The 13,394-nt window shown below is 33.0% G+C and overlaps 1 protein-coding gene across 1 annotated transcript in view; it reads left to right on the forward strand.

The window, feature by feature from the left end:
• Positions 1–13,394, forward strand: part of UCHL3 (ubiquitin C-terminal hydrolase L3) — a 53,131-nt gene that overhangs the window by 9,316 nt on the left and 30,421 nt on the right. Inside the window, exons 3-6 of the mRNA XM_019738157.2 lie at positions 221–349; positions 3,769–3,925; positions 4,505–4,590; positions 6,463–6,510. Of these exons, the coding sequence (XP_019593716.1) occupies positions 221–349; positions 3,769–3,925; positions 4,505–4,590; positions 6,463–6,510 (420 nt within the window). The remainder of the gene's footprint in view (positions 1–220; positions 350–3,768; positions 3,926–4,504; positions 4,591–6,462; positions 6,511–13,394) is intronic.

Here is a 13,394-nt window from a genome sequence, read left to right on the forward strand (position 1 = left end):
GGAATTTTGCTTAATATATAATAAATTTTAAATGTTTGCCAATTGATGTAAATAAATTCCTTCCTACCCTGTTCATGGAAAACTAGCTTCACTTCTTTCTTATTGAAAATTTGTAATATTTGTACCTTGCATTCTCTTTTATGTATTAGATACACAGTACTTACATGTTGATTATTTCCCTGTTAACACTATATGTTTTTTTTTTCCCTCCTTTTACCAGTTTCTCAAACAATTAGGTCTACATCCTAACTGGCAATTTGTTGATGTATATGGAATGGATCCTGAACTCCTTAGCATGGTACCAAGACCAGTGTGTGCAGTATTACTTCTCTTCCCTATTACAGAAAAGGTATTGTTAAGTAAGATACAAGATTCTAGTAAATAGAAAATTCTTTTTTATTGGTCAATTAAAAATAATGTTCTTCTTTAAGAACAAGTGAGTCCCTTCTTGTATAAAAAGAGGAACTCTAGGGAGTGGAAATACCGTAAAAATCTAGTTTCATTAAAGAGATGATATTTAGATTTTGATTTATAGATTGACAATAAAGCCCTTAGTCTTTTAAATATGAGTGGTTTTCTTCTTTTATAAAATATGGTTAGTTTGCCTCAGCTGTGTTTTGGTATGACATTTAATCACATTTTGTTGTTTATACTTTAGAAACATAAGTACTAGAATAATCTTAAATGTGTCTTAGAAAATGTATGAATAAGGAATATATTCAAGTTTTCAATATATAAAATATGTAAATTTTTTCAATATACATATATGTAAAAAGAAATCTTTGCTTTTTTTAAGGAGGTAGGTATAACTAATGACATGGGTTACATTTTCAGAATAAACCTAATTTGGTTGGGAAACACTAAGATTAAATAGAGTTTAATTGGTAGATTTAGGATGTGTTGAGGGTTATATATAGCTATTATTAGATTTCTATTTAAATTCAAATTACCATATTTCAAGCTTTTCTTCTACAATAATGTAATGCAGTTATGTGTATTATGGAGCCAGAACTTTTAGGTTCATTTTAATACAGCTTATGAGTCTACATCCTTCTAATTTTATTTTTAAACTTAGAAACAATAGGGGCCGGCTGGTGGCTCAGGTGGTTGGAGCGCTGGTGAGAGCTGCCATGAGCTGCTGTGAGCAGCCAACCAGCGAACAAGTTCTTCAGCCGGGGGCGGTGCAAGGCTTACAGTACCAGCATGGGCCAGGGAGTTGTGTCCTACACAACTAGACTGAGAAACAACAGCTTGAACCAGAGTTGGGGGGAGGGTGGAAAAAAGGGGGAAAAAAACCTTAGAAATAATAGGATGAACTCAGAGCTTGTAAAAAATAAAGAAGTAAATGTGTGGGAAGATGTGGGAAAAATAAGTGTAGATGACTTGGCATAGATTTGCTCAGGTCATCAATTTCAGTAATAAATTGAGCCAGAAATTAAGAATTAGGTTTTGTTCAGTCCTAGAAATTCCTGGATAAATTTTTTTGTGCCAAAACTAATTAACCCCAGTTCAAGGTAAAATGAAAAATACTGTGACATTTTTCTTTTCTACTTAAAGGTGCTACGAAACAAATTAATTAAAGAAGGGATATTTCTTCATGTTTACTGATTGTAATATTCATAGAAATTTGGAGTTAGAAAATTTCTTGTGATTACCCAGTGTTAGATTAAACTACTTTTAGTGGTGAGGTTGTGGTTATTCTGAACTTTGAGGAAGAGTTAGGACAAACACTTAAGTTTACCCTCTTTTAGTCTGTTATTTTCACCTTTTTTTAATTCCTGAAATAAGCCAATAGGCAGCTACTGGATCCCAGTTGTACGGAGCAGTAAAAAAATGAAAAAAAAAAATCGGCTGTTGAAAGCTTAGGCTTTCTTAGTTGGTATGCTACAAATGTGAGTTTATTGTATAAATTGGAAATTTCCCAAGCTGTTGACTTTTATGACCTCCTTTTTGTTTTTAAAGAATAAATGGGATTTGATCATCTTTAGTGGGTCATCAGTATTTATAAACGTGTTATCCTTATCAGTACAGCTTCTTCATTTAGTGGATCGTTCGATAGTACTGAAAAGCTCGTTGTGCCTACTACTAGAAAGAACACAATTCTAAAATATTTGTAGAAGTAGTTATGATAGTTTGACTTACTTATATAAATGCGTAAGTAGAGGATAAAGTGGCATCTGCCACTTTTTCATGTCTCTTAGAATTTGGTATATCCCCATTTCAACTCGTGACATATTGAAGTCACTCAAAGGATATCTAGTGGATGTTTTAGGAGATAAAAAGTGTTTCGGTCTTCTGCATTCTACTTTAGGAACTGATTACGTACGTAGTTTCAAATGGCTTAAGCATACTACTAATAGCAAAAGAACTGTCATGGATACCTTATTACCCTTCAAATAATGTCAATTTTGGGTTTTAAATGTGTGCTTTATAGTAGTGCTTACCAGCCAATGAATCACGGGTAAAGAGGCTGTACATTTGTTTCTTTCTGATATTTTTCTTGTCTCCTGACCATGTGTTTTCACTTAGGCCTGCCATAATCACTTTTCCTTTTGTCCTATACTTGCTGTATGTCATTTTAGGATTCTTTTTCTAAGCATTAAATCTTGTGAAATTATCAAATCTCATTTTGCTTTGTTATCAAGGAGCATTGATAGTAAACAACAACAAGAAAGTTAATGGTAGAACCATATAAACATATCAACATAACACCTTATTACTACATTGAGCCTTTCACAGTTTTTGCCAGTTGAACTTATATGAATGAAACAATGGTTCAGAATTTATTGTGAAAATGTTACTTAAAAATTTGATTTAGAAGCAAATTCATAAAAATTATTTTTAAAAGCATAGATATATTTGTTGTTAGAAGCAGTTTCTTAATTATGGGTTTTCATAGACATCATTTGTTTCTTTTATGGCAGGGATCAGCAAACTTTTTCTGTAAAGGGCCAAATAGTAAATAATTTCAACTTTGTGGGCCTTAGAGTCTCTGTTACAACTATTCAACCTTCAAGTATGAAAACATCTGTAGACACTACTAAAATAAAACTTTATTTCTGAAAACAGGCTATGGGCCAAATTTGACCTGAAGGCTGTAGTTTGCTGACTCTATTGGAATCTGAAACTTATAAGAAAACAACAGACAAAAGAATAAAATCATGTCTTTGCTCTCCCTGTCGTCCTTCTCCTCACTCATTTTTAAAGTCTCTATTATTTTTAGCCATGTTTTACAAATGAGGCACAGAGACATTAAATAACTTGCCAGAGTCTCACAGCTAATAAGGGCAAAGCCAGGCAGTCAGGGGTGGGGCCCACACTTCTGACATTCATCATTTCTACCATGTTGTTTTTACAGCCACTTATTATAGATAATGGTGAATATTTGTTATGAATATTGTATGCTTATAAATATAGTGTAAATTTTAAAATTATAGTGTGATTTAACAATATAGAAATGTAAAAAATAGAAAGTAAAAATCCTCCAGTAATCTCTTATCTCAGAGATAACCTCTGTTGTTTTTGTATAAACATAAATGAGAATTATATTAGTATATATTGATCTAAAAGCGCTCTGTAATCATAGGTAGATTCTAAGTCAGAATATATGAATCTACTTTGTTCTTTTAAAAATGCTTTATAGTATTCCATTAAGATATATGTTAACCAAATACCCATAGATGGATATTAGCATTTTTCAAGTTTTATGTTTAAGTCCTTTTTAATGTATTTTTTTCATATGCAGACTATTGACTTTTTCTTTAATAGTATGAAGTATTCAGAACAGAAGAGGAGGAAAGAATAAAATCTCAGGGACAAGATGTTACATCATCAGTGTATTTCATGAAGCAAACAATCAGCAATGCCTGCGGAACAATTGGACTGATCCATGCTATTGCCAACAATAAAGAGAAGATGCACTTTGGTAAATAATTTTCCATTACTGCTGCTGTCTCCCCTTAAGTTATAAGTTAACTTATTGAGCACTAGGTGGTGCTCTAGTTCTTTCTTTCAAAGTACTAAATAAGGTATTTTCCCGTTCTTTTATAATGGGACGTATACCAGGGGTGCAAAAAACACATACATTTTAAGAGATGTCATTTATGTGTTACTTTTTGAAGTTGAATTGAATTACAGTAGCAACATGTAGTATGACGTTCACTCAAAAGATGGCGTTAATCAAATGAATGCCAGCGTCATTCATTGCATTACAATTTTAATACAGTTTTTTCCTTTCTTAAAATGTATATACATTTTTTTGTCACTGTCTGTATATACTGTTAGGAGAAATGTTAATTCTTGCATACGTTTATATTGTTGATAAATAGAGGCTTAACAAACAAAAACAACTTAGCCGCTATCATTTACCTCAATATTCTTATATTCCTAATTTACAAGTGAAAGGGTTTTACTTGAAAAATAGGTAACATGTGTCTAGTATTTTCATATATCAGTCTCTTTGAGATATCAAGGCTTTTCAACTGTATTTTTTTAATATTCTCAGAATCTGGATCAACCTTGAAAAAATTCCTGGAGGAGTCTGTATCAATGAGCCCTGAAGAACGAGCCAAATACCTGGAGAACTATGATGTCAGTACCTTCTTTCTGTCTTGGTTTCATATGTGGTCAAAGTTTTGTGGGATTGTAGATCCCATTTGGGGGTTTGTCTTGAACCTGTAGTTTTGAACAATTATGGATTTTGTCATATCCATTAAAAAAGGCCTTTTGTACTTTTCAGGTAACATTACTGTAATGTCCATAAATGAGTCCAATTCTTTTCTATATCCAGAGCTGAATGAGAGAAAACAAGCAGTTTGATTTATAAATTTATAAAATATCTTATGATTGACCATCCCTTACCATTCCCTCCCTATAATAACTATATGCCTGGCAATATCCTTTGTGTCTTTCACTGGGAATTTGGAGCAAGGTTGAAGACCAGTGGAAAAAAAACAAAAGTTTAAAGGTAGATGTTATACCTAGCTCTTTTAGCAGCGTAATATTTTTGCATGTGGGAAAGACAGAGGCTACATAATCTAGTTTTAAATGATTGCACCATTTCATAGAATTTTCTTAGAATGATACTGATATTTTATTATTTTTGAAACCTGTTTTTTCTTTTGAAGGCTTTTTTAAAATTTATTTTTCAATTATAGTTAACATACAATATTATGTTAGGCTTTTATCTTTTAATAACATCATTAAGTAGATTGTAAGTTCTCTGAAATTAAAAGCAGTGTAGTGTACAAATTATTTGACTAGAATAATGCCTTACGCAGAGTTTGCCCAATAAATTCATTGATTTAATTATTTTGTTTTTGCATTCTAATGTACTTTGATTATTTTAAATTGTTATTTCTTTAAAAAGCCTGCAGATCTCATAAGACATCTTTATTTTACTTAAAAATAAAATAACCTAAAAGTCAACAGTAATCCCACCAAAGAGAGGTAGCCACCATTAATATTTTTTATAGGGAATATATATGTATATACACAATTTTTTAAAGCAAAAAATTTGATCACAGTGTAATATTGTTTTATAACTTGCTTTTTTCACTTAACTTATCACAAACGTATTACATACCAGTAAGTATATATTTGACATCATCAATTAATGGCTGCATAGCTTTTCATTGTATAATATTTTATTTAACCAATAAATTGTCATAAATTTAATATTTTTTTCTTTTTTCCATGTTTAAAAAAATACTGTAAGGTGTATCATTGTAGCTAAATCTTTGCAAATATCCTTAATTATACATACTTAAGTACAGTTATATGCAAATATATAAACTTCTAGAAGAGAATCGCTGGATCAAACAGTTTGCATGTTTTGAAAGCTTTGATTCTTACTGCCAAATTGCCATTCATAAAGGTTGTAATTTCACCTGTAATTTACTACTTTGCCCATTTCTCTTCATCTTTGCTAATAGTGGGTATTATAAGAGCATTTGTTTTTATGTTCCGGAAACTCAAATCTCTAGCTTCTGATAAACGCATGCCTTTGGCTGCACATTTCTAAACTGCTGACTGAAGCTGCATGATTAAGCATACATACAGCCAGAGCTGCAGAGGAGCATGTAACCTGGAGAAACAGATGAGCTAAGCTTCTTCAGTCTGTACCTGTGAGATTCCTACCTTACTTTAGTCTCAGATGAATGAAGTGTTAAATGTTAATTCTAACAAATAAGTTAAATGACTCCCACTTACACCTGGAAATTACAAATAATCCGATATTCAATTTCCTAAATCTTCAGAGATTGTGGGTTGGAAAGTACAGCAATTCATTTAGGTACTCAGAAATCCTTCTTAAATATTTAGTATGAACCTTTTCATAAATGTCCCCCAATTTGTTGTTTCTTACAACACTTTAGATGTTAAAAGTTAGCATTGATGTTTTCATTTAAAAAGTAGGATATAGTCATTTTTTTCCTATTAATACCTTGTATATTCTTATTACAGGCTATTCGGGTTACTCATGAGACCAGTGCCCATGAAGGTCAGACTGAGGTATTTCACATTTTTCAGAACTTTTCTTGCCATGTGTAAATTTCACCATAAATGTGTTGTATGGCATCTAGAAAACTACTTGGACTTTTTTATTCCTTTGAAGGAATTTGCTCAGGTAGCAGTAGTCACGAAGCAGCATGAGGACATGTTTTGACAAATTGTTAACATGCACTTTGATGTCGGCCATCTCAGTTTGTCCAACTGTTTGGGTAGATTTCAGGTTAATGGGAAGGGGGCCTGTGTCTTCCCTCTGAGATTCCTTTGACTCGCAAGTATTTTGAGAAAAATACCTGTCCTGTAGTACAGGGAGATAACCTGTGTGATTTTCAGGAGTCTTCCTCACACCCAGCTTTTAGCAAAAGGCCGCATCATTCTCTTTGCTCAGTAAATCTGGTCTGGGGCAATGTCATGGTCTTTACCATCTTTACTCTGTTAGCTAGCTCTTCAGCTAGGTTGCTTCTCCTCTCCTCTCGCCTCGTTTTTCATTCCGGTGATTTTCCTCATTCTCTTCTTCCATTTCTTGTTTTCTTTCACTTTTAATTAAAGTCATTTGGTGTATCGATAGCACATTTAAGTGTTAACACCAGACAATTATAAATTTTTATCTTTCTTATCCCATATGTGACTTGAGACCATGCTTTCTCATGTACAAAGCTGGCATTGCCTTTTTGCTTTAAAAATACTTTAAAAATACCTGATTTAAAAATAGTGAAATTAACTATTTCCACTATCTCCAAAAACATTTTTTTAAGGAGAAAACAATTTGATCTTTTCATAGATCAAACTGGGTAACTGAATGTTTATAAACCATTTAGGAATTTAAACAATAATTCTCCTTAATTATATCATACTTTCTCGTTTACTCTCTTCTGCTATCAGAAATATGGACTGTTGTTTTTTTGACTACAATTACACACACACACACACACACACCCCATGTCTAAGTGGCACCAGACTGGAAATTTATGAAATGCTCTTCTTTTTAAATTATTTTATATGATCCTGAGCATGTTCTCCATAATTATCATGTTTTGCCTTTTTTTGTTTATAAAAATTAATGCTGATGATGATCAGCATGAAATTTGTAAAATAAGAAAAATATTTCTAATACAGGAATTAAAGGCTTTAATACATGTTTACTTAAAAAAATGCTTTGTGATACCCTCTCTTGCCTCCTTTTTGGTGCTTTCTCTAAATTATGGCTTTAATGCCTCATTTGAGATAATGTTCACATCTCTTTTTCGAGACCTAAACTCCTTCATTTTTTTCTCATCTTAGTTGCCTCTTAGACATCACCTGAGTGACCACCAATATTTTAGAATGTGTTTATTCTTGTTTGAGTTTATTATCTTGTGTCTTAAACTTTTTCTTCCCTTTTATTTTCCCTGTTTCTTACAATACCTTAGTTCCATCATATATTTTCCCTACTGTCACTAATCTAATATAAATCTGTTAACTGGAATATCAGCTTCTTATGTAGATTCTCAGTCTTTAATTCTCATTCATTTTTACACAGTTCTGCTGGATTATCTTTCCTGAAATGTAACCTGAATCATTTGACTGCTCAAATTTTTCTAGGGGTTCCCCACGTACATGGAAAACAGTGATTCTCAGGTGAGATGGAGGTAGAAGTTAGGATTTTTTGGATAGCTTTTTCAAATTGTACTCCCACAGAATTAATCTCTTCTGTTCCTTTCTCATCTCCCATAGAGAATCACTGCTAGAGTGAGCCATATTTTTTATGTATATTATAGCTCTATTGTGTATTGGGGTGGGGAAAAAAAAGCATTTGAGAACCATTCCCCAAGCATAGGCACAAAATTTCAGCCTCTTTAGCCTAGCTGTATTTAAGGTTTTCCTAATCTTTGTCCTTCTAATTTATCAACAGTGTTTTCTCTTTAAATGTTTCTCTTTAGCCATCCCTCACTTTATTGTTGCCATGATTTATCTCTTAAATTCCCTCTTCCTAAAAACATTCCTTCTGTCAATCTCTGTTCTTAATTCTATCCATCCTTCAAGATTTGGCTTGAATACAACGTTCTGCATGAAGCAGTCCATTATTTCAAAGGACTCTTTTATATGACCCCTACTATTTGCATTTTAGCTATTTATTTTCACTTTTTTTCTGAATACTCAGAATCTTTGTTTAGGTCCTAAAGTATCTGATAATACATAGATAACAAAATATTGCTATTAAGTCCTTTTGCCATTAATTTCATTTGTATAGTAACCATACTGAAAAAAATCTCCAATTATTGGATTGTAATTTATATAAATTACACTTACAAAACTAATATTTCTAGTGTTTAAATAGAGCACTTTTAAAAATGTCTTTCTGGGGGTGGCCTGTTAGCTCACTTGGTTAGAGCGTGGTGTTGCTAACACCAAGGTTACCGGTTCAATCCCCACATCGGCCACTGTGAGCTGCGCCCTCCTTACCAAAAAAAAAAAAAAGGGAAAAGAAAAAATAGAAAAAAAGTGTCTTTCTGTGTTTTATAAAATAAAGCTGTAAATGACAATGGTAAATAAGTTAAATGTGTATGTTAAAAAAAAATCTACTGACTTAGACGGACGGGTTTATTTCTGTGCTCTCAATACAATTCCATTGATATCTATGTATATCTCTATATTTTCATATTTTGAAGATGCATATTTTTTCATATTTTAGCAGCTCTGAAATTAGGATATATCTTATAGTTGATGTCATAATTTACTTGGTAGTATTCCCGTCTTAGTGGTACATAAAATGATAACATCTTATAGCCAGCGATGCCTTAAATTTGATGAAATGTGGTATCAGATCTCCCTTACTATGGCTCTTAGACATGGGGTTGGTGTCTGATTCTTTTGGGCATACTCCAAAGTATCCAACACCATTCCTTACACAGAGGCACAATGCATATTTATTAATTCACCAGAATTCACTCAGAACTATCCTTAGTGTTGTAAAAACTACAAAAAAAAAAAAAAAAAAAAGACTAAATCTTGGTTTTTCGTAGTCCTCTGAGTAAATAAAACATATCCATTAATTATTGTTCCTCAGTAAGGCACTATTAACATTTTGGGAAAGGTTCAAAGGTTCAATTCTTTGTTGTGTGGGGCTGTTTGGTGCATTCCAGGCTGGGATATAGATATTATAGTCTAGTCACTGAAAGAAAAAAACCAACACCATACTTTTCCAAATCCAGTATCATGCAGCTTAAAACTCCTGTAGCAGGGACTGTTTTCGTGATCATCTCATTTCTGGTTCATCCGCCGTCTAAGAGCTTAAGTCTTTGTCATTATTACTATCTCCACTGCTCTCTGTTCTAGCACACTGGTTTTTGTCAGTCCCTACAAATACCTTGGTCTTTCCCATTTGTTTTCATTTATGTGGACTGTCATAACCAAATACCACAGACAGTGACTTAAACAACAGAAATGTATTTTCTCACAGATCTGGAGGCTAGAAGTCAATATCAAGGTGCCATCAGGGTTGGTTTCTGGTGAGCCTCTCTTCTTGACTTGCAAACAAGTGCCTTCTCACTGTGTCCTAACGTGACCTTTCCTCTTTGTGCTTAGGGAGAGAGAGAAGTCTCTTTTCTTACATCAGTGTACACCAGTGCTATGAGATTAGGCCCCATCCTTATGACCTTATTTAACCTTAATTAGCTTCTTAAAAGCCCCCCCCAAATATAGTCACATTGGGGGTTATGGCTTCAACATAAGATTTTGGGAGAACACAATTCAGTCTACAACACAGTGTTTGTGTTATCTAACGACCTAGTATTCTTCTGGATGTAGCTCTCTTTTTTGCATAGTTGGAACCTTCTCATCCTTTAAGTCTTACTTTAAAGTCATTTTTTAGAGAGGCTTTCTTTCATCACTGTTAAGTCTGTCCATACCTGTGAATTTTCTGTGATAAAATCTTGTTTATTTTCTTCCTGATACTTTTTAAATAATCTGTACTACTTTCTTTTTTTTTTTTTTTTTTCATTTATCTGTTTATTTACTAGAATATAAGTCCCACAAGGGCATGGGCCTTTTTTTGTTGTTGTCATATTTACCTTGACACCTAAGACAGTACTTGGCATATATAGGCATTTATGAGAAATTACATAGTATAAAAGTAAGGAGGACAAGATGTAGGTTTGTATACTAACTCTACTGTGCTAAGGAATGTATCTTTTAGTAACGTAGGCGACATACTTTCCTCAGCAAAAAGGAAGATAATAGCATGTACCTTATAAGATTGCTGTGAAGATCAATGAAACTGAGAGCTAGTTCCTTAAAAAGATATACAAAATCGAAAAACCCTTAACCAGACTCATCAAGAAAAAAAGAGAGAAGACCCAAATAAATAAAATCAGAAATGAAAGGGGAGAAGTGACAATAGAACCACAGAAATACAAAATATTTTACTAAAATAGTATGAGCAACTGTATGCCAACAAATTGGACAATCTGAAAGAAATGGATGAATTCCTAGAAATATACAATCTTCCAATACTGAATCAAGAAGAAACATAAAACCTGAACTGACTGATTACTGCTAGTGAAATTGAATCAGAAATCACAAAACTCCCAACAAACAAAGTCCTGGGCTGGATGACTTCTCAGGTGAATTTACCAAACATTCAAAGAAGAATTAACACCTATTCTTCTCAAACTATAACAAAAAATTCAAGGGGAGGGAATGCTTCCAAGCTCATTCTATGAAGCCACCATTACCCTCATTTCAAAACCAGACAAACACATTTCAAAAAAAGAAAATTATAGGTTAATATCCCTGATGAACATAGATACAAAAATCCTCAACAAAATATTAGCAAACCGAATCCAGTAATATATTTAAAAAATCATACACCATGATCGAGTTAAACTTATTCCTGGGTTGCAGGGTTGGTTTAATATCTACAAATCAATTAGCATGATACACCACATAAACAGAATGAAAGATAAAATCATATGATCATATCAATAGATACAGAAAAAGCATTTGAAAAAATCCCGCAACAATTTATGATACAAACTCTTAGCAAAGTGGGAATAGAGGGAACATAATAAAGGTCATATATGACAGACACACAGCTAACATCATACTCAATGGGGAAAAGCTAAAAGCATTTTCTTAAAGATCAGGAATAAGACAACAATGTTCACTTTCATCACTTTTATGTAATAGTATTGGAAGTACTGGCCACAGCAATCAGACAAGAAAAGAAACAAAAGTCATCCATATTGAAATGGAAGAAGTAAAACTGTCATTTGCAGATGACATGATACTATATATAGAGAGAACCCCAAAGATTCCACCAAAACACTATTAGAACTGATAAATGAATTCAGTAAAGTGGCATGATACAAAATTAATATTCAGAAATCAGTTGCATTTTTATATACCAATAATGAACTATCAGAAAGAAAAATTAAGAAAACAATCCCACTTACCACCGCATAAAAAGAAAAAAAAATACTTAGTAATAAACTTAACCAAGGACATAAAAGACCTGTACTCAGAAAATGATAAGACAGTGAAGAAAGAAATTTAAGAAGATACAAACAAATGGAAGCATATACTGTGCTAATGGATAGGAAGAATTAACAGAGTTAAAATCTCCAAACTATCCAAAGCAATCTATAGATTCAGTGCAATCCCTATCAAAATACTAATGGCATTTTCCATAGAACTAGAACAAATAACCCTAAAATTTATATGGAATCATAGAAGACCCCGAATTGCCATGGCAGTTTTGAGAAAGAACAAAATTGGATGTATCATGCTGTCTGATAACAAACCATACTACAAGTCTATAGTAATCAAAACAACATGGTAGTAGCATAAAAACAGACATGTAGATTAATGGAACAGAACAGACAGCCCAGAAATAAACCCATACCTATATGGTCATTTAATCTATGACAAAAGAGGCAAGAATATACAATAAGGTAAAGACAGTGTTTTCAATAAATGGTATTGGGAAAACTGGACAGATACATGCAAAAAAAAATTGGACCACCTCCTTATTCCATGTACAGGAATAAACTCAAAATGGATTAAAGACTTAAATGTAAAACCCAAAACCATAAAACTCCTACAAGGAAATATAGGCAGTAAACCCTTGGGCATTACTCTTTAGTAATATTATTTTTCTGATGTATCTTCTTGGACAAGGGAAACAAAAGAAAAAAATAAGCAACTCGGATTACATCAAACTAGAAAGTTTTTGCACAGCAAAGGAAACCATGAGCAAAGCAAAAAAACAACCTACTGAAAAGGAGAAGATATTCATCAATGACACATCTGATAAGGGGTTAATATCCAAAATTTATAAAGAACTCATTCAACTGAAGAACAGCAAAACCAACAATTAAAAAATGGGCAGAGGACCTGAATAGACATTTCTCCAAAGAGGACATAGACATGGTCAATAGACATGAAAAGATGTTCAACATCACTAATCATCAGAGAAATGGAGGTGAAATCCACCGCGAGATATCACCTCACACCTGTCAGAACGGCTATCATCAGTAAAACAACAAACGTGTTGGCGAGGATGTGGAGAAAAGGGAATCCTTGTGCACTTAATGGGATTGTAAATTGGTGCAGCTACTATGGAAAACAGTATGGAGGTTCCTCAAAAAAATGAAAATAGAACTACCTTATGACCCAGCAATTCCACTCCTGGGTATTTACCCAAAGAAATCCAAAACACTAATTCAAAAAGCTATATGCACCCCTATGTTTACTGCAGCACTGTTCACAATAGCCAAGATATGGAAACAACCAAAATGCCCATCAATAGACGATTAGATAAAGATTAAGTGGTACATACCAGGGATGCCCCCTCCCCCCCAAAAAATATGTATACAAGTAGACTCTTTGGTCAACATTGCTCAAGCAGT

This window comes from Rhinolophus sinicus, linkage group LG04 (assembly GCF_036562045.2).
Source record: "Rhinolophus sinicus isolate RSC01 linkage group LG04, ASM3656204v1, whole genome shotgun sequence".
Taxonomy (NCBI): domain Eukaryota; kingdom Metazoa; phylum Chordata; class Mammalia; order Chiroptera; family Rhinolophidae; genus Rhinolophus; species Rhinolophus sinicus.